The 26,102-nt window shown below is 49.1% G+C and overlaps 1 protein-coding gene across 1 annotated transcript in view; it reads right to left on the bottom strand.

Annotated features, from left to right (window-relative positions):
* Nucleotides 1–1,820: 1,820 nt before the first annotated feature.
* The window catches only part of diaph3 (diaphanous-related formin 3), a 124,731-nt gene continuing 100,449 nt past the window's right edge, over nucleotides 1,821–26,102 (bottom strand). The window contains 2 exon segments of the mRNA XM_067260952.1: nucleotides 1,821–2,177; nucleotides 14,847–14,859. Coding sequence (XP_067117053.1) covers nucleotides 1,821–2,177; nucleotides 14,847–14,859 — 370 coding nt within the window.

Below are 26,102 nucleotides of genomic sequence, written 5' to 3' on the forward strand. Positions count from 1 at the left end.
TGGCGCTACGGGGGGACGACCCACCACGGGGTAACCAATTAGGGTGACGCATCCCGGCGCAAAGTAACATTTTACAACCTCTGCTTTTACAGCTAGCTAATTACGGTCTCGGCTTTCAGAGACTGCAATGAAAGCTGTTGTTGCCTGACCCTTCCAACTCCCTCAGTTGCATCACCAGGAATGAATACGCAAAAAGCATGTCTTGCCTCCAACAAAACTACAGCATAAGCCTAGCCTACGTGTCTTATGTCTGTAGTGTGTACCGTAAACTGGAAAACAAAGAACGCTATTCTCTTCATGACTATTTACGATACTTTTCCAAGTTTGTGTGTGCTCGTGAGAAGGCGGAGGGGCGGATGCTAACACCCTCACACATTTGAATAAGCATGCATTTGTTAAAAGCCAGGCTGACTATTGTTCGTAATAGAATAAACCGCTGATTTGATAAAACATAATATATCATTACAGAACGAACCCGAGTACCGAGGCATAAAATGACTTTTTTTCTTTGTGTGTATCCTGTGTGCAAAGGGTGGTAGGGTGTGTGTACATGTGCACGCGCACATTTCTGGACGAACTTGATCAGAGTTCACAATAAGAATGTCTGGTTGAGAAAACATTAAAATCCAATTAACCGTTTTCATTTGTTCTGTATCTGTCTATTGTTTTTAACACATGCACACAAACATATGCACATAGGGAAACACCTTTTACAGTTTGCTTTATTATGAATGGGTCAACAAAGGCGCAACTAGCTTTACGTGCTAATAAACCCTTCATTCGTTCCCTCGCGGAGAGAGAAGGGGTCATGCAATCATCTTCATTAGAGAACAACAGGAAGGAAAAGTAGTGAATCAGAGGGGAGATCAAGTCCCTTCAGGCGTGATTTGAGATCTAATTGTGCTCTCAGTGTGGATGTGATCTCCTCTCCGTCTCATCCCTCAGAGCTCAAACATGTCAAACTACACTGATAATCTGCACACCGATACAAACCATGTCATCTAACAGCATCAACCTTCTATTCAAAATGTTCTAATTTGAACAGTATACATCACATATTTGGAATATAAAACATTACTTTAAGTATAAAAAAAGGTGTATTTCACTTGAATATAGGAACTCCCAGTATAATTTGGAACAACTAGGGAATGGTAGAAAAAAACGAGGCTGGACAGACATAGAACAAAAAAGAAAGAAAGAAATACAATAGAAAATGGAAAGAAAACACCTTGAATTTCAAAGTGAATGTATAAATAAAAACATGTATATATATATTACACAATTACATGTGAAAAGATTATCTTCAGAAAAACAAGCTGAAATATATTAATGATAGGCTACCAATTCTTAAAACATTGCTGCAGTGGACTATATCTTTAATTACCTAATAAATGTATGAATGTGTTTGTAGATGTGATTAAAAAGTAACGATTAAGACTGAAGATATGGTGTTACATGCACAAATACAAAGAGAATAGAAAGATATAAAATGAGCCCTTTTTACATTATTTTGGTCAGAAGCAAAAGAAAGATAATTCAAGAAATGAAACATTGTGGGCTGCATGTAAAGTGCTGAAGGGTTGTTGCATAGCAGACTAAAGGAGATGATGAGCCTTGTGTTTTCACACAACAAATCTGTCAGATCTGGACTGATTTGACAGTACACATTTAGAATACATGTTTGTGTGTGTGTGTGTGTGTGAGTCTTGTGTGTGTACGTGTATGTGCCTGTGTGAGTCTGTGTGTGTGTGTGTGTGTGTGTGTATGAGAGAGCACAAGTGAAGAAGCAGGAAGGTGAGAGGATCAGAGAGGAAGTGCCTTCACAGGGCCTTCAGTCGAGCCAGAAGGGCCTCAACATCAGTGTCCCCATGAGAACTGCTGGAGGTGGTGGTGGTGCTGGAGGTGGGGCGGGCTGGGGGCTCCAACTCCACCTCTCTCTCCCTCCCCACCCCCCTCTCCTTCTCCAGACCCCCCTCCCTCTCCCGCCCAAGGGCGTGTCTTTGGGCGGGGTCTCTGCGGGCAGGGGGCTTGCCCCGAGCGGCGGGCGGGATATGGGGGCGTGTCTCCAAGTCCTGAGGTATCTCCTTGGCAACGGGAGGCGGGGCCTTGGCGGCCGGCGCCGAGCTCAGATTGATATTCTGCCGAGAGCGTGACCTTTGTAAAGGTGCCCTTGTGTTCTCTGCACAGGAAAACAGAGAGAGAGGGGGGGAGCATGTGATGGACGGAGGGAAGGGAGGAAGAGAAGGGAGGGAGAGAGAGAAGGGAGGGAGAGAGAGAAGGGAGGGAGAGAGAGAAGGGAGGGACGAGGTGTGCGTGGGAGAACAGAGGAGAGAAAGAGATTTTTATTAATGTACTATACAGCCTCAGAAAAAGACATGAGTCATTAAATCACGCAGCCGAGTTCTATAGAATAGGGATATGGAGGGGAAAGAGAGAGTGCAGAGAGAGAGAGAGTGTAAATGAAGAGAGAGAGAGAGAGAGTGAGTGGGCGAGGAGTTGTCAATCAGGATGACATAGGTGACAGCAGACGGATAAGAGAGTGATAATTGGGCTGACAGATTCACAGCAGGTACATACTTGTTTAGAACAGCAATTACATGCAAGCGCACACATTCAGATGCAGCAACAGTGAACAGCCACTTTCTCCTTCACACTGATCTCTCTCTCTCTCTCTCATCTCCGCTTCCTCTGTCTGTCTCTCTCTCTCTGTCTCTGTCTCTCTGTCTCTCTCTCTGTCTCTCTCTGTGTCTCTCTCTGTCTCTCTCTCTGTCTGTCTCTCTCTCTGTCTCTCTCTCTGTCTCTCTCTCTCTGTCTCTCTGTCTCTCTCTCTGTCTCTCTCTCTCTCTCTCCCTCACACACACAAAACGCTGTGAAAGAGTTAAAATGGCAGCTCCAGTCATGTGACCTTGGCGTGGGTCTGGTAAGTCAAAGGTCAGTCTCTACAGCATGTTTGATTTCCCTGAGAGCCACGCCGAATACTCTGACGCTCCATCAGCCAATCACTGATGAGTTTGGCCAAGGTCCAGTCAGGCAGGCGTGACACTGCTCTACCGGGCTTCACTGTCAACCCCCCCCCCCCCCCCCCCCCCGACAACAGCTGGCGTCACTGTTGCCGTGGTGAGAGGGCCAGTGATGTATTGACGAGCGGTTCAGAAGCTGAGAAACTGTTTCTCCACCACCTCCATACATGGTTCACGTCTATAAATCTATGTCTCCATACAGTAACAGCTCCAAAGAAAGAGAGATAGAGAGGGATAGATGAAGAGATATATATAGGGAGATAGAGGGATATATAGAGAAGGAGATAGAGATAGATAGAGAGAGGGAGATAGAGAATCAGAATGGGTTTTATTCGCCATGAAAGTTTGCACAGACAAGGAATTTGCTTTGGCAGGAAGGTGCAAACATTAAACATATAGGAATCTAAAATTTAAAAATGAAGACTAACTATATTAAGGGTACATAACTAGCAAACTAAGGGGTACATAACTAGCAATGGAATTTGATTAAAATAAACTATACAATAAAATATAAGTTGCAGTAATTTACAATATAAAAATACAAATATTACAAAAATTACAAATGGTACAGGATTGTATTGCCCAGTGCAAAAAGCAGTGTTGTTTTTGTTTGTTGAATGATAGAGAGAGAGGGATTGAGAGCGAGAGAGATAAAGAGTGAGACAGAGAGAGAGATAGAGAGAGAGGGATTGAGAGCGAGAGAGATAAAGAGTGAGACAGAGAGAGAGAGAGAGAGAGAGATAGAGAGAGAGGGATTGAGAGCGAGAGAGATAAAGAGTGAGACAGAGAGAGAGATAGAGAGAGAGGGATTGAGAGCGAGAGAGATAAAGAGTGAGACAGAGAGAGATAGAGAGAGAGAAAGAGGGATAGAGAGAGATAAAGAGTGAGACAGAGAGAGAGAGAGAGGGATAGAGAGAGATAAAGAGTGAGACAGAGAGAGATAGAGAGAGATAGAGAAGCAAGAGACATCCTGACTGCGAACAGAACTAGAAAGTTCTTCATGTCTCCTCGTCAGGTAATTTGCTCTATTTACATTTGCCTCTGAGAATCTAAATGAGGCTCTCCATCTCTTTCCATCCCTCCTTCCCTGTCTCTCTCCCCCTTCCCCCCAACCCTATCTTGTGTAGTTTGATGCATTTGATCAACCTAATGAGCATGGGGACTTGGCACTTAGACAGGAAGACAGACAGGCAGTAAGACAGACAGACAGGCAGGCAGTAAGACAGACAGACAGGCAGTAAGACAGACATACAGACAGGCAGTAAGACAGACAGACAGGCAGTACGACATACAGACAGACAGGCAGTAAGACAGACATACAGACAGGCAGTAAGACAGACAGACAGGCAGGCAGTAAGACAGACAGACATACAGGCAGGCAGTAAGACAGACAGACAGACATACAGGAAGGCAGTAAGACAGACAGACTTACAGGCAGGCAGTAAGACAGACAGACTTACAGGCAGGCAGTAAGACAGACAGACATACAGGATGACAGACAGACTGAACAGCAGTGGAGCTTGGTTCCTTCCTCTCTCTCTGCCTTACAACTGGACACGGGACACACACGCGCACGCACACACACAGCTGCTACAACAGAAGCCCAATCACATGATACCAAATCCCTCACGCAATCAAGTGATCAAGTGGACCAACTACGAGTAACCACTAATCTGGCAAGCTGGACTGGGTGGTGGTGGTGGTGGTGGGCTTCCTCCCTCTATGCCCCCCTCCCTCCCTCCCTCCCTCCCTCCCTCCCTCCCTCCCTCCCTCCCTCCCTCCCTCCCTCCCTCCCTCCCTCCCTCCCTCCCTCCCTCCCTCCCTGCCTTCCTGCCCCCCTCTCTGCCCCCCTCCCTCCCTCCCTCTCTACCAGTCTATGAAGGGGAGAGTAGGTCAGAGAGAGGGAGAGGGGTGGGCACACAGATGGGAGCTGAGCGCTCCTCAAACACAGCCATCTGCATGTTCTAATTGACTCCTATGCAGTGAGTATGAGGGTGACATGGAGTTGTCTGCGTGGAGTGCTGTTAGAGGATTATAGCAGATCGATGGAGAGTGCCTCGACAGGGCGGAGCTCTGCCTAGCCAGCTGGATGGTTGGATGGCTAGCTGGATGCCTGGCTAGCTGGTTGGATGACTAATCGGGAGTATGGCTAGCTGGTTGGATGGCTAGCTGGATAGCTACTTGGCTGGCTGGCTGATGTCTGCTCAGGCACACTGACCACAGCTTCATCTTGGACGTGGACTCACAGCAGAGTTTTCTATGGTCAGCGTGGCGCTCAGTGTTTGGGGCAGAGCCTCTGGGGTCTGTGTGTGTGTGTTTGTGTAAGTGTGTGCACACACACACACACAGACTCTCACACACACACACACACACACACACACACACACACACACACACACACACACACACACACACACACACACACACACACACACACACACACAGGGGGTGGCGGAATGACGGATAGTGTGCCAGACATGCTCTGAACGGAGAGTGTGTGATGAGGACAAGAGGGAGTTGTGTGTTCTGTCAGTGTGAACTCTGTGTTCTGTGCTCTCACTGGATGCGTGGCCTAATGACAGCCTGTCAATCAATCCACCGCCAAGAGACCAGGGCATCGGGAGGGCGGGACACACGCTTTCTATCTCTCTCTCCCCATTCCTCTCTCTCACCCTCCTTCTCTCACCATATGCACTTACTTCCCCATCCTCCCTCCCTCTCCACTTATTATGCCTCCTTCTCCACTTTTCCCCTCACTTCCTCCCCCTCTCTCCCTCTCTCCCTCCCTCCCTCACCACTTACTCTTTCCGTCTCCACTCCCTCCCTCCCTCCCTCCCTCCCTCTAACTCAGTAAAAGAATACTAATGAAAAAATGCATGATTGAACGTAACTAATCAACTTTCTCTCCCTTCCTTTCCACACTCCCTCAGCTTGCTGAGTTGGAACAAGAATCTAGATGAGGACAGCAAGCAGACCCACAGGCAGGCCAGCGACAAACCCAGCAGTCTAGATCACACACAAAGACCTGAGAGAGAGAGAAGGGGGAACAGAGAGAAGGAACAACAGAAATGGAGAGAGAGAGAGAGAGCAAGTGAGGACAGACACAGGAAAGTGGAGGGAATAAAGATGAGAGATGGCGTCGAAGAGGATTGGAGAAAGAGGACAACGGTAATGGATAAAGAAAATAAGATGGGGTGATAAAGAGGAGAGGGAGCTAAGGTGTTGAGAGCAGGTGAGAGAACATGCTGATTCTGTGAGTGAGGTAAGTAAAGCAGAAATTGCCTCTTAGTGCTAGACCTCTTAATGGTTGTGTTGACACAACCAGCAATGTCATTAATTACATTCTGCATTCACAAGCGGGTGCTTGTGCGTGGACCCAACAAACCAGTGTGTGAGCTTTTAGGTGTTTGGAAAGGGAATTTGTGTGGTTGGTTGTGAGTGTCTGTTTTAAGAAAAAGAGATGAATGTGCTAAAGGAAGTCATTAAAGTATGAACATCAACAACATGCTAATGCAGGCACAGCATGGGGCTGGAGAAAGACAAATTAGATGCAGGACACCTGCACAAGCCAGGACACGCACGCGCACACACGCGCACACACGCGCACACACACACACACACGCACACACACACGCACACACACGCGCACACACACACACACACACGCACACACACGCACACACAGTAATTACCTAGACAACACCACTAACACTTGCTGAGGGCTAAGTATTCCCCTCCCTGAGATCTGCTAGAGGGAAGCAGGACCAGAGGCAGGTCACCCATAGAGGCAGGTCATTAGAGGCAGGTCCTCTAGAGAGCCAGCTCCTTAGAAGCAGGTCACCCATAGAGGCAAGTCACCCAAAGAGGCAGGTCATTCGAGGCAGGTCATTAAAAGCAGGTTACCCAGAGGCAGGTCATTACAGGCAGGTCACCCATAGAGGCTGGTCATTAGAGGCAGGTCATTAGAGGCAGGTTATCTAGAGGCAGGCCACCTAGAGAGGCAGGTTATCTAGAGGCAGGCCACCTAGAGAGGCAGGTTATCTAGAAGGAGGTAGGTAACCCAGAAAGGATGTCATTTCACACATCAAAGTTTCCCTTTGTTGAACTGGGATGAACCCTCCTCTTCTCCCCCCCAAACACCCCGTCACTCTTAGTTCTCTGCTTCCATATCTCTGCCCATCTCTGTTCCTGTCTCTCCTCTTCTCTACTTCTCTGTTCCTGTCTCTCCTCTGCTCTACTTCTCTGTTCCTGTCTCTCCTCTTCTCTACTTCTCTGTTACTCTCTCCTCTTCTCTACTTCTCTGTCCCTCCTCTTCTCTACTTCTCTGTCCCAGTCTCTCCTCTTCAGTACTCCTTCTCTTATTTATTGTTATTCTCTTCATGTTTAGCGCCGTCTTTGTTGAAAAACTAAAAGAGAATGGATAATAGGGTTGGGGGAAAACTGCATAATTTAGCAGTCTTTCAGAGATGTGTGTGTGTGTTCATATCTACCAAATAGTCAGTTGTGACAGCACCATTATGTGTGTGTGTTAGCATTGTATAGTCAGAGACAGTAGCAAAGACCAGTGTCGGGAAAGTGTGTAAATCCCTGCGTATTCATCGCCCCTGGAAAATTAATTAGGAATTGAAATGGCTTAATGCTTACTTAACCCCTGCGAGGGAAAAGAATGGCGCCAAATGATGTTTGTTTTCAGCATAAGAAAAAGAGGGTGTGGGGGGGGGGGGGGGGGGGCGTGAGTCTGCAATTAGTTTTTAAACGATTTGTTGATAAAATATCTGTATGCACTTGAGTAAATCTGCTCTGGGTCGATGAAAAAGCGATTTAGAAATAATTTACGTGAATTAATCTCTGAAGGTTATCAAACAAGTGTAAAAAGAAACATAGGTGGATGTCTTTTTCTCTCTCCATTGTAAGAGGTTACTCTCACACACATGAGCCTGGGTCTCCATGGAGCATCATGTCGTTTTTTAAATTTTATAACCGGGGGGGGGCATACAATACACGTCTAAAGTGGAGAACGGGACAGGAATAAAGAAGGAGGGGAAGAGATTAAGGGCCAGGTGTAGAGGAACCATGCACTAAACAATGTGAACCCCAGTGACTGCGTTTTCCGGTGGAGCGTGACATCGTGTTAGGCCGCCTTGCCGGATCTAACAATGCTGTGATGCTAGCCTGGCTGCCCGCCATCACCACTGCTGCTAGCCCCAAACAGACATGGCAACACAACTCGATGGCTGTGTCTAACTCTCACAAACAGTGTGTATGGGTTAACTACACAATGTGTCCACAGTCCAACTCTGTTTGTAGCTGGCTGGCCTAACTAGGCTGACATCATTTGCGAACTCGGATACACCGTGTCCGCTACGGTAGTGCGTAGGCTAGCTAAGTGACAAACCACGTGGCTAAATATGACAAAACGTGTAGCCAACTCAGAGCTATGAAGTTAACTGGCAAACTATGCACAACCTCACAGGGTATCTTGCATTTCCACAGTACTGCCACCGTCAACCAGTGTGAGTTTCTTAGGTGCTAACGATGCGCTCGTCTTTTCTTAGCGGTTATTTACATAGTGATATAGAAATTCCAAAAGCAAACATTATTCGTTACGGAGTCGTACTTAGTTTGCCTAGCTAAAAATATCGTTGACCATTTTTCAACTGATGTAGTAAACATGCCCATAACATGCAGCCACAGTACTATCACTTTCAACAACAGATAAAGTATCTTGCTATAACTGAGAGGGATTGCGTGGCTTCTGGCTGCTCATGGCATGACATGCAGGGCTGTTCTAACACAGTACTAAACACATTTAACATTGATCTGGGAACAACCGCTGGCTAGTAAAACTAGTTTTATCAATATTTGTTTGGACAACTGATTTTTTGTATGAAGTATGAAAGACAGGCTTATATAAGTAATTTCCTGCTCCCCTTTGACCTTATTGGATACAATGTGAAACTATTATCAGTGTTTTCCAACAATGTCAACAGTGTGATGTTCCCTGAAGCACCATACTTATGGATACAGTTGGTCTTATACAAGTACAGTAAACCTTATGCAATAATAAAAGACTTTCTCTGACCCTACAGAGAAGTGAAGAGACTGGGGCCTGGGTAAAATCAGACTGCCCTTTCCAGAGAGTAATGTTCAAAGTTCAGATCCAGAAAATTGATTTCAGAGGTTAAGTTAGTTCAGATGTCAGATCCTGAGTTTATAGTTCAGAGATCATGTCCAGACAGGAGAGTTCAGAGGTCTTGTCCTGAGATTAAAGTTCAAAGGTCACGTCCAAAGAGTAGAGTTCAGAGGTCAAGTGCAGAGGTTTCTCTCCATTGAGGTGACGAGCGATGACACTGCAGATGGTAGCTAAACGTGTGCCCTTCTTTCCTGCTCTCTGATAATGTCTTTACATGCTGGCTAATGGACCGCTAATGCCCTCTGCATACCAGACCACTAAATCTAAAACGCAAGCACACACACATAATCACTCACAAAGAAACTCATCCTCTCTCTCTTCCTCTCCCTCCCTCCCTACCTCCCTCCCTCCCTCCCTCCCTCCCTCCCTCCCTCCCTCCCTCCCTCCCTCCCTCCCTCCCTCCCTCCCTCCCTCCCAGCAACTAGAAGCAGTTGATCAGCATACAGATCAGCTGTAATGTAGAGTGACAGTTTAGTTCTGCTCTGGGCTGCTCTCTCAGTCTGGTGTCAGCCCTGCCACTGGAGCCCTCTGGAGGGGGCACGCTTGACTGGGCCACACACACATGGAGCCAGGGTAGAAGGCTTCAAGCGATGAATTCATTCGTTTTCACACAACAGCTATATCAATGGCGGAATATGGACAAATCAATGATGAGTTTACACACACCATAATATATATATATATATATATATACACCATCATAAATATATAGATTTTCCAATCTATAGGCTATAGATTCAAGGTGAGCAGGAAAATGCATGGTTGCTTTTAGGCAAGCTGGCGTTCTCTATAGAACCTGGCATCTTGTTTTTCAGCTGGATGCTCTTTTTGGTAAATCTACTTTTAGTTCACAATATAGTTGTGAACACACACACGCGTGCACACCCACATAAAGAAACCCACACACAGGAGCATGTGCCCGCGCATGCACACAAACGCACACACACACAAACTCTTTTGACAGCTTTCAATAGGGATAGTCCCGTGAAAGAGACTTATGAATCCCAAACAGCCTCCAGTCATGCTCCATATTTCATTGAAGTTGAATATTTAAAAAGATCAACCCACTCAGAAGCCTATAAAACTGGGGCCTTGCATCCTAAAAATAAAATCTAGTGCCACTTTGCATTACAGTGGCCTGCGTCAGCCAGTCTCCCCCCATCCCTCTCTCTCCTCGCTCAGACAGACAGCTGCACTGGTAAACAGACTGTCCGTATCAACACATTTCTGTCTTTACTGTCGACCTCGCTCCTGTATCCAGAGTAACTCTCAATGTGCCCGTCAGACTCTCTCTCTCGGTCTCTCTCTCTCTGTACTACTCTCTTTCTCTCCGCCCCTCCCTCCCCCTCTCCTCCTCCCTCTCAGAACATGAAACTTGTGTGGCTGTGTGATTCATTTGGAGATTGACCTTTGTACTCCATGTAAATGTCTCTTTTCCATTTGACTCGAGTTAATCTCAGACACAAGCGCGCACACACACGAGCGCACACACACACACACACAAGCGCACACACACACAAGCGCACACACACGAGTGCACACACACACACACACACAAGCGCGCACACACACACAAGCGCACACACACACACAAGCGCACACACACACACGAGCGCACACACACACACGAGCGCATACACACACGAGCGCACACACACACACACACAAGCGCACACACACACACACACAAGCGCACACACACACACACACACAAGCGCACACACACACAAGCGCACAAACACACACACGAGCGCACACACACACACACGAGGTTCTTCTTATTTCATCTGGTCAGACCTGTCACAGTCTTCTCCTTGTCTCTAGTGGGAAGGACTCTAACATGGGGAACTAGGTGGCGCAAACCACAATGTAGCTGGCAGAAGGTTGTGTGCTTTTAATTAAAGCTGGCCAACAAGAGGAGGATGGGGACCAGAGAGAGAGTGTGTGTGTGTGTGTGTGCGGTCTCTGCTTGGTTATCTGTAATGGCAGGGTAAGAAGAGCGGGAGAGATAAGAGTTGGCTTCTATGTAATACCTCTCTAAAAGGTCAGCTCTCCTCTTCTCAAGCCTGCCATCTCTAAGGGCTACACACACACACACACACACACACACACACACACAACCCCAGACAATTTAAATTCACTTTTCACCGCAGAGAAAGCTGAATGCTGAATGTTCAGCACTACGCATCCCATCGCCACGAAGACAGCTCAGTGAGAACCCCTCAGTGCATTCTGTAGGATGAAACACCGGGTAAGAATCACTCCCGCAGGTGTCAGAGGAAGGTCACTTCACTGACGCCGGAGAACAGCTTTTACTGCCATTGATTAAGGCTAAGTGGATGACAGGACGGCAGCGAGACAAATTAGCCCACTGGCTAATATTTTGGCCTCTAGCACAGAGAATTAGAGAGGGGGAGAGGGAGAGAGGGAGAAGGGGAGAAAGGAGAGGGAGGAAAGGGAGAGAGGAGAGAGAAGAAAGAAATAGAAAGGGGGAGAGAGGATAAGGCGATAGAGAAATAGACAGAGAGAGACATCATTAATGGTGAGAAACAGCAGCAATGTGGGAAAGAAGAGTTTCCTGGATGAACCTGATGGTTCATTTAACCCCTTGTCTCCTCTCTGCAATTAGGGCCTGGCCATGGTCTCTCTCTCTGTCTCTCTGTCTGTCTCTCTCTCTGTCTCTCTGTCTTTCTCTCTGTCTCTCTCTCTGTCTCTCTCACACACACACACACACACACAGCGACCAGTGGGGAGACACGCACATAACAGATAACCAACCCCCCCGCCCCTCAGTCCATCCCACACCAAACAATTAAAAAGACATGCATCACTACTCACTTCACAAAACACACATGCATTCACACACACACACACACACACACACACACACACACACACACACACACACACACACACACACACACACACACACACACACAGCTTTAAAGACACCTCAGATTCTTCTCATGCTCCAACATTGGAGCCACACATGGCTTATGTTCTAACACGCTACACACACGCTACACACACGCTACACACACACACACACGCTACCCCCTGGAGCCACGACGTCATTGCTCTGATGAACACTCCGCCCACCCTCAACTACACCCTACCCTGACCACCACCTAATAACCAGAGACAGCCGCACAGTCTGTGTGTGTGTGTGTGTGTGTGTGGAGGGGTTACTTGGTATGCTAGTAGGGCTTTGTCAAGGACAGTGGAGAGATTGGATGGAAAGTATTGATTTTAATCAATAGAGGAATTGCCCCCCACCCACATTGCCCAGGACTGGAAACAGATGTAATTCAATTGTCTGGGTTGTTTCTGAGCTGGATCGTTGAGCCCACTCTAGAGACCCCCTCCAAGGAACTATTGAGTTGGCTGAACCTACTTCTTGTGACCCCCACTGCGTGTGTGTGCGCACTGCCGTGTGTGTGTGTTCACACCCTGCTATGTGTGTGTGTGTGTGTGTGTGTGTGTGCTGATGAGCCTCTTCCAGCAGAAGGTGCGCCTGGGGGAGATTGGGGGCAGTTCTACACTGTAACTGTCCCATTTATCTCTCTGATGTCTATGGGGCCCCTGGGGGCCACAAGGCTCCACTGTAGAGCCAGCTCGCTGATCCTCTCAGCCAGGCCAGCAAGGCCCTCTCTCTGGGTCGCAGGAACGCCTGTTCTCCCTGTGCGTGGAGGCCTGTGAGTGAGGCTGGATACTGGGCTACATGTTATTAAAAGGTGGCCAACAGGGGTACCAAGATAATTCAGATAAACACATACTATGGAGGGGATGAAAGGTGCCAGGCCAACCCTGGGTGACCTGAGGACCAATAAGGTCATTCAGAGCTGGTAGATAAATCACTGTTATGGTGAGCAGGGACATACGACCTCCACAGAAGACACACACGCACGCACACATCTACTAAACTCCCTCCGTCTGAGAGTCAGTTTAGTTGTGTGAAGTTGTGTTAAGTTGAGTTCAATGTGAAGCAGGAGTAGAGAGCCAGTGTGAGCGTCACTGTGTCTGGAGAGCTGCAGCATCTCCACCTGCAATCACCACCAGCACACTGCCCACAGGAGGGGGGAGGAGAGAGAGGTGGGAGGAAGGAGAGAGAGGTGGGAAGAAGGAGAGGTGGGAGGAAAGAGGTGGGAGGAAGGAGAGAGAGGTGGGGGGAGAAAGAGATGGAGGGGGGAAGGAGGAGATCATGAGAGGGAGAGAGTAGGGAGGAGGATAGGTTGGGGTGAAGTTATTAGAAGGGACTAGCTTAAGAGGCTGGGGTCAGTGCCCCAGGTTGGTATAGTCTACTGTCAACATGGCACAGAAAGGTAGTGAACTACTGCAGTGAGGTATGCTCTGTGTATGTGTATACATTTGAGTCTGTATGTCTGCGTGTGTTTCCCTATGCATGTGTGTATTAGTGTGTGTGTGTGTGTCTGAGGACCTGTGTATGAAGGTGTGTGTGGATACTTTGCAGTACTGTGTGATGTACTCTCTACAGCAATAGCTCTCATTATCCAAACAGCAGCACTCACTAGCACACAGCCACACACACACACACACACACACACACATATTCAAAACATAACACATAACAAGCTCACCAAGGCAGAGCAACAAGAGAAGGTGATGAGCATATAAATGCATCCATCTTGCAAGCAGACAATCTCCCGCTCATTTTCTGCATAAGCAAAACAACAAATAATGACTGTGTGTGTGTGTGTGTGTGTGTGTGTGTGTGTGTGTGTGGGTGATGGGAAACAAATTGTGCCATTTCAAGTTTTGGCTCCAGCTCGTACCTTGTGCATAAAACAGTAAACTGAGCACTGCATTGTGGGCTGGAGTCACTATAGCTACTGCAGGCAGAGGTCACCTAATCCCTGAGTTTGAGAAGGACTACTCCACCTTCTATTACCAAGCACAGGTGCGCTGAGGGGGGATTGAGAGAGAGGGGGAGAGCAGGAGCCTAAATTTGTCTTGTAATTCTCATTATTCTAATTAGGGTCCCAGTGGTCAGAAGAGTGTCTGATGAACATTGGCCATGTCAAAGTCTCCTTTTAATTAGGTGACTTATAAGTGACTTTTCTTTAAAGTGGTCGACCCTGTTAGTGATTCACATAGAGATGTGTAGCCAGCCAGCCAGCCAGCCATCCAGCCAGCCATCCAGCCAGCCATCCAGCCAGCCAGCCAGCCAGCCAGCCATCCAGCCAGCCAGTCATCCAGCCAGCCAGAACATCCTCTACACACTATCCACATACACACTATTCTACTGGCCTCTAACTGTGTGGACCTCTCACTGGTGAACAGCAGGAAAACAACACAAGGAGAGAGGGAGAGACAGAGGAGGGAGAGAGAGAGGGAGGGAGAAAGGGAGAGACAGGGGAGGGAGAGAGAGAGAAAGGGAGGGACAGGGGAGGGAGAGACAGGGGAGGGAGAGAAAAACACCTTCTCTCTCTGTAAAACAAGCCTCCAGCCGTGAAGCCAAACAACAACCTGGTGTTAGCTGATGTTTTTGAACACACACACACACATACACACTCCCTCCTTGCCATAGCAACAGGCCTCTATAAAATGACAGTCGTCCCTCACACGCCCATGGTGTCACAGCTACCTGGCTGTGGCACCTTTTAAACGTGGACATGGTGTACTGGCCTTAACAGTCCCGAGACAAGAACCCCCCCCCCCCCACACACACACACACACACACACAGGATGGGAGTCAGAGGGGAAGAGGGTTGAGGAGGAGAGGATGGGGGTCAGAGGGGAGGAGCGTTGAGGAGGAGAGGATGGGGGTCAGAGGGGAGGAGGGTTGAGGAGGAGAGGATGGGAGTCAGAGGGGAGGAGCGTTGAGGAGGAGAGGATGGGGGTCAGAGGGGAGGAGGGTTGAGGAGGAGAGGATGGGGGTCAGAGGGGAGGAGGGTTGAGGAGGAGAGGATGGGAGTCAGAGGGGAGGAGGGTTGAGGAGGAGAGGATGGGGGTCAGAGGGGAAGAGGGTTGAGGAGGAGAGGATGGGGGTCAGAGGGGAAGAGGGTTGAGGAGGAGAGGATGGGGGTCAGAGGGGAAGAGGGTTGAGGAGGAGAGGATGGGGGTCAGAGGGGAAGAGGGTTGAGGAGGAGAGGATGGGGGTCAGAGGGGAAGAGGGTTGAGGAGGAGAGGATGGGGGTCAGAGGGGAGGAGGAGAGGATAAAACAACCCATCTGCCTTCTTTTCAGAAACAGCTGAAAGTGTCATCCATCTTTTATCAAACGGCATCAGAAATAAATATATAAGTAAAAAAGTGGACTTCTCTGGTGTATCAGAATAAGCCTTTTCTAGCAATACAACGAGTTAGGCCAGCCGCATAACAAGGCAATCTAATCAGCGCAGTTAGCCTGGCTCACACAGCTAGTTAGCGGGCTGTGAGAGCAGCGCTCCTCGTTGCCGTTACCGTCGGAGACATCCGCCGCCGGCTGTCGCTCTGGGAGGGGCGAAGCTTTGCGCCAGCTTTTCTCGGGAGTGTGAGTGATTGAGCTAGTTATGGACCCGCGACGGCATCACGCAGCGCTACTGCTCAAGTCAAAGTCGTTCCCGGAGCCGCGCGCGAGCGGAGGAGCGTCTTTTACGATGATTAGCTACCTGCGACGCACTTAGCAAGTAAATGCATTCAAATGTATTCAGCTCTGTCTCACCCGGCGTCCGCTTAAAAGCCCACTGTTCATTTCACGCTTTTTTTCTTCCTTTTCTACCACTTGTGTTTCACTCACTCCGGTATTTAATTACGCTACCTGGTATTATGAGGGCATTAAAATATGAGTGATTGGATTAATTGGACTAGCACTTTCAGTGTTGTTAGAAGTAGTTCTAAACCCTTTCTGGGTACTGACTCTTGCTTAGAGACTTGTTGCTCTTGTGGTTAGTGGTAACTGATTTAAATTTTTGGTTCTCGCTGTGATATATTGTTTTATTACTGTTGCTTGGTTTTTCCCACAGGTACACTTGCACTTATAGCTGTTCATGTTGTTTGGTTGTGACTTGTTTAACTACATGCTCTTATGGTTCTTCCCTTTGGCACTTACTTTGGTTGTTCACAATGTGTGCTTCATGTTTTGGCTACTCGCGATGTTTTTTGGCTATCTTGTTGTTATGATCAGTGACCTATGCACTTTGTAAAGCTCTCTCTTGGAAGTCGCTTTGGATAAAAGCGTCTGCTAAATGAATAAATGTAAATGTAAATGTACTGGGGCATGCAGATGGTGTGTGTGTGTGTGCCAGAGACACACACACTTGGTGTGGGTCATTGTGCCTCACCCTGTCCAGATGACTGGTTGGCATGATGAGATCACCCCTGGCAACAACATAGTCCTGCCTCCCTCACGCTACTTGGGGGGAGGAGGCTAGGTACGCACACACACACCTTCTCTCTCACACTCACACACAGACACTCACTCACACACAGACACACACACTCTCTCTCACACACACAGTTCCTCCTTGTCATCACTTTTTGACAGTGCATCATGGGAGTTGTGGTTCAGGTCAGGGAGGCAGAGTTCCCGGTTCTCCCTCCCTCCCTCCCTCCCTCCCCCCCCCCCTGCGCTGTCATAAATGACATTGCGCAACGTTCCCGACAAGCTGCAGCCGTCAGATCTGGATGTGCACCTGCCAATCACCTGTCCTCACCTGGCTCTCATCCAGAGCGGCAGACAACTGTGTTTACACAACAACACACAGCTGATAGTTAACACTAAGCACCGTGTATATAAATATACACATGTGATGGGGTGGAGGTGTGTGTGTGTTTGATAAGATAAAGGTACTCTACTAGTTGTCCCTGGACAGGTGTAGATGATTCAGAACAACAACAAAAAAAATGACAGATTGTTGTTCTGTTCTGGATAGCAAGAGGGAGAAGAAGCGCTGGGCAGGATGAAGGGATGGATAGAGGGATGAATAAGATATGGCTGTGAGGGACAGAGGCTGTCACACCCGGGGGCTCGCACTAATCAGCTATACAAGGTCACCGTCCACCAGGGCCTACGCTGGCAGCCCACGCACACACACACTATCCACCTACAAAAAAAGTTGATTTAGCTTTGAGTCCTCTCTCTCTCTCTCTCTCTCTCTCTCTGTCTCTCTCTGTCTCTCTCTGTCTCTCTCTCTCTGTCCCTCTCTTTGTCTGTCTCTCTGTCTCTCTCTCTCTCTCTCTCTCTCTCTCTCTCTCTCTCTCTCTCTGTCTCTCTGTCTCTCTCTGTCTCTCTCTGTCTCTCTCTGTCTCTCTCTGTCTCTCTCTCTTTGTCTGTCTCTCTCTCTCTCTCTCTCTCTGTCTCTCTCTGTCTCTCTCTCTCTCTCTCTCTCTGTCTCTCTGTCTCTCATGACTAGGTCTCTCGTCCCACGCGTCACAGCCTCGGCCGGTCCCTGGAACACTCAGGCCTGGACTGCTGGGCCATGCAGGGCTGGGAGTGACGCGTGGCTGGCTGGCCCTCCTGATGCTTCCTGCTGCCGAGCGGAGGGCCGCTCTTACCAGGGCTGGAAAACACGGGCAGTGACACGGGTCTGGCCGCTGCCATCACACACACAGAGACAAAGTGACACAGGATGAAGAGTGAGTGGGAGAGTGGTGGAGGAGAGTGGTAAAGAGGGGGGGGGGGGGGAGAGGGGGAGAGGGGTAGAGAGAGAGTGAGGGGTATAGAGAGAGAGGGGGGAGAGAGAGAGAGAGAATGAGAGGGAGAGAGAGAGAGCAAGAGAGAGAGAGGGGTAGAGAGAGAGAAAGAGAGGGAGAGAGAGGGGTAGAGAGAGAGGGGTAGAGGGAGAGAGAGGGGTAGAGAGAGGGGTAGAGAGACAGAGGGGTAGAAAGAGAGAAAGAGGGGTAAAGAGAGAGAGAGGGGTAGACAGAGAGGGGTAGAGTGAGAGAGGTAGAGTGAACGAGGTCGAGGGAGAAAGAGGGGCATGGAGGGAGAGGGGTAGAAAGATTTAGAGGTAGGTAGAAACAGGTATGAAGAGAGAGAGGTAGAAGGAGAGAGAGAGAGAGGAGAGTACAGAGGTCTTTGTTCAGCCAGGAAAAGGTAACACGCATGTTTAAAAGGGTTTTTCGAGAGGACAAAGACCTTCTGCTCCCTCCTTGGTTTCCTGGAGCTACAGCACTAAGAGAGGTCCCTGCAGGCACATTAAGTGTGGCTGCATGCCTTCCCACTGAATGTAGGATACTGCTATACAGTACAACCCTCAACAGACTGAGTGTCTGTCTAATCACCCCCCTGAGAGGCAGCAAACACACACACACACACACACACTTTCACACACTTAGTATGGACTGGGAGTCCACAGTGAACAAAGAAGGAACCAACTGAATTCACCAGTACAACTCACTCGCTCTTAGACTAGAGCTGCAAACACACACTCCATATCAGCTAACACACACACACCACCCTCAAACACAAGAAGGATCCAGGTCCTGATGAGCGGGCCGTGCTGGTGCGCGTGGGGCAGGGTGACAGGAAGCAGCCTATCAAGTGTGACAGCTGCAGTACTAGCTGGAGAGCAGAGAGCTGACAGGGGAACAGTGGGACAAATCCATTAGCCTATTAATGGTGGAGGAATATGAGCATTCCCTGGCAGGCTGGGCAGTGACCAGGCAGTGGACTGTTTGTGTGGAGGGAAGTGGCTCGGTGTGAAAACATGTGTACAGGTGAGAGTGAACCTCCTGTTGGTTCTATAGGGAGTAGCTTCCAGCTGTTGGCGTTTCTTTGATTATTTCCAGTACCGGCCATCATCATGCTTGTGGAAGACTGGAGCAGGTGTGTGTGTGTGTGTGTGTGTGTGTGTGCGAGCAAGGGAAATGCTTTGCTTATCTCAACACCTGCATAACAAACCAATGTTGAATAAAACATCAACCCTCATTTAAGGAGCTTGCAGTCTAGGTAAACACACACACACATGCTACAGAAAGTATAAATCAAAATGCAGTTGTAAACTACAACTTTGAAGCCGTGAATCGTCTAGCTTGACACCTCGCAATTCCTGAGTTTGCGTCAAACACGACACCTTCCATTCACACTCAACTCCACCTTCACAATCTGTCATCCTTTTCATCTTCTGACTCATCCAATAGACTTGAGGTGGATTTTTAAACCTACAAGCAAAACAAGCTGGTCTTTTATATCCAGCAAACACCAGATTCTAAAGAAGACACAGACATGCAACTCCACAGACTTAGAAACACTAAGTCTGTATAGGAATAGGAAAACTAAAACACAAACACTGTGTTCGGCAGATATAAACAAATTAAACCTGCGCTCCACATCTCTTCCATCGCCTTCTCCGTCTCGTAAGTGAACTGACCAATTAACTTGATAATCGGTTCTTCTGCGAGGACGCAACAAAAGAACCAGCAATTAAGTGCCCCCCTGCTCGTCGCTGAATCATAACTTACCTGACTGTTTGTGCTAAGTAGAGCTGGCCACTTATTTATTTATATGTTGAGTGCTCTGAGTAGTTGAGGGGGGGTTTGTGGATGGAAAGAAGAGAGGTGGTGTGGACGGAGGGAGGGAGGGTGGGGGAGAGGGAGGCTGGGGGAGAGGGAGGCTGGAGGAGAGGGAGGCTGGGGGAGAGGGAGGCTGGAGGAAAGGGAGGCTGGAGGAGAGGGAGGCTGGGGGAGAGGGAGGCTGAGGGAGAGGGAGGCTGGAGGAGAGGGAGGCTGGAGGAGAGGGAGGCTGGAGGAGAGGGAGGATGGGGGAGAGGGAGGCTGGGGGAGAGGGAGGCTGGGGGAGAGGGAGGTTGACAGTGGAGGATGAAGAGAGGAGGAAGAAGAGAGGAGGAGGAGAGGAGGATGAAGAGTGGAGGAAGAAGAGAGGAGGAGGAGAGGAGCTTTTTACTGGTTCTCACCTACTAAGACATGATAATAGACCTCCAACACCTCCCAGTCTGTACAGCTGACACGAGGGAGAGAAGAAGTCCTCCTCTTCCTGTCTCTCCCTCCTACCTGACCACTGTCTCCATGGCGCCGTGTCACTACCTGTTAGTCACCTGGCGCTTGGTCTCCTCGGTAACAAGGTGTGGAGTCGGGGGTTGTGTGTGTGTGTGTGGGGGTCATCAGAACCAATCCGATAAGCTGCTGTCTTGTCCAATCCGGCGGGCCAGGGCTTTGGTGGGACAAGCGTTGGCACGGCAACGGCGGCAAGCTGATTAATGGCGGGACTGGTCTTGTTGGCCCGGCGTTCTGACAGGGACCGAACGGCTGCAGGCGAGACGCGAGCTGACGCTGGTGATAAATCACGGAGCGTTTCATCGGTCAGGAGGAGAGACGGACACGCCTGTCAGGATCACACGCTCCATCTCCCCCTAACTCTGCCCTGTCTGCTGCCTGCTACCTGCACACACACACAACCTCTCTGAAAACAGGTGTACAGATGGTTTGGTTCGTGGTCTCTCGGCGGAAATGTGAAAGGCTCAACAGGGGGTGTACAAGCGACAGTGCGGAAGAAACCTCTTGCAAATTAGCAATTTTATATTGGAAAATACCAGCAAGGGATCGGAATAATTTTTTTGGGGGTGAGGCCCTTCCATTTGTGTGTGTGTGTCCCAGTGCAGCATCACCTGTCTGATAGCCCAGCACTGACTGCTCTAGCTCCAGCAGCTCAACAGCTGTGAGCCACACACACACCAACACACTCTACTGGTACACAGCTGCTGCAGCCCACACAATTACTGCTGATGTCATCCAGGTTAAAGATTGGTCTCCAGAGACAACACCTGTACACACACACACACACACACACACACACACACACACACACACACACACACTATAGCACACATTTCTTTTTTTGTACATGCAGCATGAAAAACTCAAACAAACCTCTCCTCTTTGGTGTAGAGAGGTGTTTCTGCTGTGAAACCGGAAAGCCATCCTGCCAGACACACACACGCCTAGTCTCCAACACGTCCCACAGTCAAGGTGTGAAGTTGCTGTGTGTTTCTTCTCAAGGTTCACACACGTAATGAACAGAGAAGGCCAAGTCACAGCGCCGCCTGGTCTGTGTCTGAGATAAGTGTATATAAACACGTGTGTGAGTGTGTGTGTGTAAGGGGATGTTCAACACTTATGGCCAGGACACTGTCAGTCTGCTAACAGGTCTCTCATGTCCTCGGGAACCTTCCAGAAGCAATCACTTCCTGACAACCACAGCCAATCAGAAGCCAGCTTTTTATTATTATTGTCAGGTGAGTCAGGTGGCTGAGCGGTGAGGGAATCAGGCTAGTAATCCGAAGGTTGCCAGTTCGATTCCCGGTCATGCCAACTGACGTTGTGTCCTTGGGCAAGGCACTTCACCCTACTTGCCTCGGGGGAATGTCCCTGTACTGTGTCGCTGTAATGTAAGTCGCTCTGGATAAGAGCGTCTGCTAAATGACTAAATGTAAATGTATTATTATTTTAATTAGATACATTAGCGAGACTATTTGGAAAGCTAACAAACCAAACGAACGCACGCCACATCCTTGGGGATCAATTAGGCTACGGCTATAATAATGCATTTGAGAAATAACAGCACCAACCACTAGCACATATTCCTCTGTTGTGTCTGCGATCAAGGCTGGCAGAAGGCGTTAGGGGCAGCAGGCGTTAGGGGCAGCAGGCGTTAGGGGCAGCAGGCGTTAGGGGCAGCAGGGCTGCTGCTTGGCTGCTGCGGAGCTTTCAGGGGAACTTTAACTGAGGCACGCCTCAAAGAACACACCCTGCCTTTCCTTTCCTTCAACACACACACACACACACACAAACACGGGCACCGCTGGAAGCGTCTCCACAGTTCCCCGCTGGTTTTCTGAGCTGCCCAGAGTCAGAGAGGATTCTGGGAAGGGCTGGCGACAGCAGTAGTGGGGGGCCACGCGGGGGCTCGGAACAACGTTTTGTTTGTCTACCGTTGTTTTGTTTACTAATCTCTCTTTGGATGTTCTCAAAAACTCTATTAGATGTACTAACAGGGGTGTCAATACCTTCCCAGTTCAGCAACATCTCTCTACACATTTGTTCTCAACAGGAAAGGGGACAGGGAGATGAATCCCAATGGTTATTATACTACCGCACCACTTTAAAAAAGGACATAACTAAAAACATCTAAGAAGTAAAAAAGGTAAGCTGACAGCCCGTCGGTAGGATGCTGTCACTGGGTGAAGTCCCATTTGCACATGAAAACACACACGTTTCAACTTCAAAAGTTATTATTTCTATCTGTGCGACAATGCCAGATCAGAGCTTCTTCTTTCTCCTCTCCCCTCCCCTTTCTCTTCTCCCTCTCCTCCCTTCTCTTCTCCCTCTCCTCCCTTCTCTTCTCCCTCTCCTCCCTTCTCTTCTCCCTCTCCTCCTCCTCTTCTCCCTCTCCTCCCTTCTCTTCTCTCTCTCCTCCCTTCTCTTCTCCCTCTCCTCCTTCTCTTCTCCCTCTCCTCCCTTCTCTTCTCCCTCTCCTCCTCCTCCTTCTCTTCTCTCTCTCCTACCTTCTCTTCTCCCTCTCCTTCCGCTCCTCCCCCTTCTCTCCTCCCCTCTTCTCCTCGACCCTCTCCCAGGCCGGTTTATTTTGGAGCTCATCTCTACTCCTCCTTAACTCCAAACCCAGACAGTTCTCCTTCAGAGAACAGCCGAGGCAGACCTCTCTCTGTGGACTTCTCAGCTGCCACTGAACGCGAGGCAGAGCAAGGCAGTGCCGCGAGGCGGTGACACGAGGCAGAGACAGCGACAGTATTTATAGAGGTAATTAGCCAGGCGGAGAGTCAAAAGAAAAGCAAGAGCGTTTGAAGGTTCCTGTAGTCGCAGTTTCAGCGTTGCGGCTTCTGGCTTCTTCTCCTGTCTGATCCGAACTCCTACTTCCTGCTCTGTTTTATACTTCCTGTCTCGATGGCGTCGAGTCATTTCTCATGTGCGTCTGCCTATCTCCCACGTACACTGGCATCTGCATCATCACGCCAGCGCTGATGGATCACATCCCCTCACCCAACACACCATAGCAAGACGCCAGCGCGTGATGGATCACATCCCCTCACCCAACACACCATAGCAAGACGCCAGCGCGTGATGGATACACACACACACCCACCCACACGACGCAAGACATTGGTCAAACCAAGTCTTTTGTTTTTGACACAAACTAAAACCTGCGACCATTTGGAAAAATGGCATGCACACATGAACACACACACACACAGGACCCCAGCCGATGCCAGACTCTGCTGAACTGAGTCCAGAAAGACAGTCCCATCCATGCCTGGAGATAGAAGATAGCTAATACTAACAGAAACATTACTGTGTAAGCTAATTGTGACTGACTGCCTCTACGGGAAGGCTGTATGCCTGATGCAGTGTGTGTGTGTGTGTGTGTGTGTGTGTGTGTGTGAGTGTGTGTGTGAGTGTGTGTGTGAGTGTGTGTGTGTGTGTGTGTGAGTGTGTGTGTGTGAGTGTGTGTGTGTGTGTGTGTGTGTGTGTGTGTGTGTGTGTGTGTGAGTGTGTGTGTGTGTGTGTGTGTGTGTGAGAGCGTGTGTGTGTGTGTGTGTGTGAGAGCGTGTGAGTGTTTTCAGTGCCTGCCCCACAGGCGTGTAGCAGCTATCTGTGAGGCTGTTTATACAGCTTTTCTACATCTTCACTGGACCACACAGCATGTTAAGCATACCTGCTACCCTACTTAATTAGCTCTGCCTTCACCTTCATTAGGCTCCCCCACACACACACCATGCCCAGCCCCCCAAAAACTCTGAGAGATACCGCTTAAATAATTCAGTGTAAACTAAAAACGCTTGACTCCACTCGTCTCTGAAGCCCACGATGCATTTTCCCATATCCTCCAAGAGATATAAATCAAGTCCACCTGTACCACCTGCCTGGACTCATAACTACCAGCGGTACCCTGCCTCACAGGCCAACCAGCCAGTGTGTGGATCCGTTTGTGTCTATTACAGAAAGCAGGGAGGATAGATTAGATAGAATAGAAAACAGAACTGAATAGAATGATAGAATAGGGCTGGTACTTTTCTTTGTGTATGTAGGGTCAGGAGGAGGAAAGGGGAGGAGCCAGGAGGAAGGAAGATGAGGAAGAGGGAGGAGGAGGACCAGGGATTTGGAGGAAGAAGGACTCGTCTGCAGACGGACGCCTCCCAGAGAGTGGGTTTCCAGCAGGCATCACAGGAATGAGGATTGGTTAATTTATACCTCAGGGATGCTAATCCCAGCTAGCGCCAGGCTAATGAACCTGTTTAGCCCTGAGGCTGCGTCACCCCGGGGCCCTGTGAGTGTTTGTCATCCACACCAATGTGTGTCTGTAAATGTGTGTATCTGCATTATGGATTGGTGTGTGTGTTTGAGGTGGATCAGAGCTGACGTGTCTCCAGGGGCAACCAGAGCATCAAACACAACCCTGATGAACCTTCCTTGTTGTGCCAGGAGACGAGTCCACACGCACACGCGTGTGTGTGTTTCAATGAGTGTGTGTTTGTGAAGGAGTAGCGCTTTACAGAGATTCCGCAATCTTGTCTCTTGTCCCTCATTATGCTGGTTTACACTGACCTGACTGTCTACCTCCACTGCCTTGAACAGACTGTGAAAAGGGACTACTGTCTCTCTCTTCAGTCACCCTCTCCCCCCTTCTCTCTCTCTCTCTCTCTCTCTCTCTCTCTCCCTCCCCTCTCCCCCTCTCTCTCTCCCCCCTCTCTCTCTCTCCCTCCCTCTCTCTCTCGTCAGTGTCTCAGCAGCAGCAGTGTAATCTCTGTCACCGTGACGACGACCCCCTCCACCGTCTCCAGCACCTGCCAAGGCGTGGAGGGTCGGACTGACTGTACAGTCTAGTGTGTTTGTGTGTTCGCATGTCAGTTCACTGACATGGGGGCTCTCAACAGATACACACACTTCTGTTTGGTCCCCTGTTGCTATAGCGACCACTGCGCCACCATGAATGGCAGGTGCTTGGTGGGAAGAGGCACAAACACACACACACACACACACATTTACAGGGAAAGGGGGTGTGAAGGAGAGACAGACTTTCAACATGCACTAGAAATGTCCAAGTCCTAGTCAAAGCTCCTCCCACTCTTACAACTGACAGCCTTCTGGCTCCTCCCCTTACAGAAGTCATGAGGTGTGTTGGACTTCATGCAGTGCCACAGCCGGCTGCAGGCGGCTGACTTGAAGCAGTGCATGCTGGTTAGACTTTTTGTCCGACTTGAGACAGGGCCGAGGCTAGGTCACTGTGACGTACCCATCAAAGTACCGTGGGATCGATTCGAGAACTGACGGCTGTGTAGCCGAGCGCATTTTCTCAAGAGCAACTGCACGGGTTCTAATGACGACACAGCTATTTCATGATTGGCCAGACTCACACACTACAACTTTCACGCGTGTTTTGTATTTATTCTGACACCCTTCAGTTTCGCCAATGCTCAAATCCCAGACCAAACTGTTTAATTCAATTAAATATTTGTTGAAGAAAGGGTTTTAGTCCGCCTCTTCACTAACGGAAAGACTAAGTTTAAGGAAGTTCTGGTTGTATTATCAATCTGCAGATTGGAGAAAGAGTTTAACACGGCCTAATACATAAAATGACAAATTTCAGTGCACTGGTTCGTGCAAGTTCTAATGCGAAAACAATTAAATTCTCAACCATGCAGTTAGTCAGCGATAAAGTAAGCAAACGGCGCTTGATCGGCCATGACTGACGTCAACGCATCAAACCACGAGAAGCTGGAATATCCGACTTTACTGAGGCGTTTTTAACTCCTCCCCAACTGCAAGCGGCAACTCTCGCCGGTCGTTTCATGCAGCCACAGTCGATGTCGAACGCAGGAGGGGGAAGGAGGAGGGGGGGGAGGGGAAAGAGGAGGGGGGGAGGAGGGGTGAGGAGGAGGAGGTGGGGTGAGGAGGAACGAGGGTGAGGAGGAGGGGG

Source organism: Osmerus mordax, chromosome 22 (genome assembly GCF_038355195.1).
Source record: "Osmerus mordax isolate fOsmMor3 chromosome 22, fOsmMor3.pri, whole genome shotgun sequence".
NCBI classification, from domain to species: Eukaryota; Metazoa; Chordata; class Actinopteri; order Osmeriformes; family Osmeridae; genus Osmerus; species Osmerus mordax.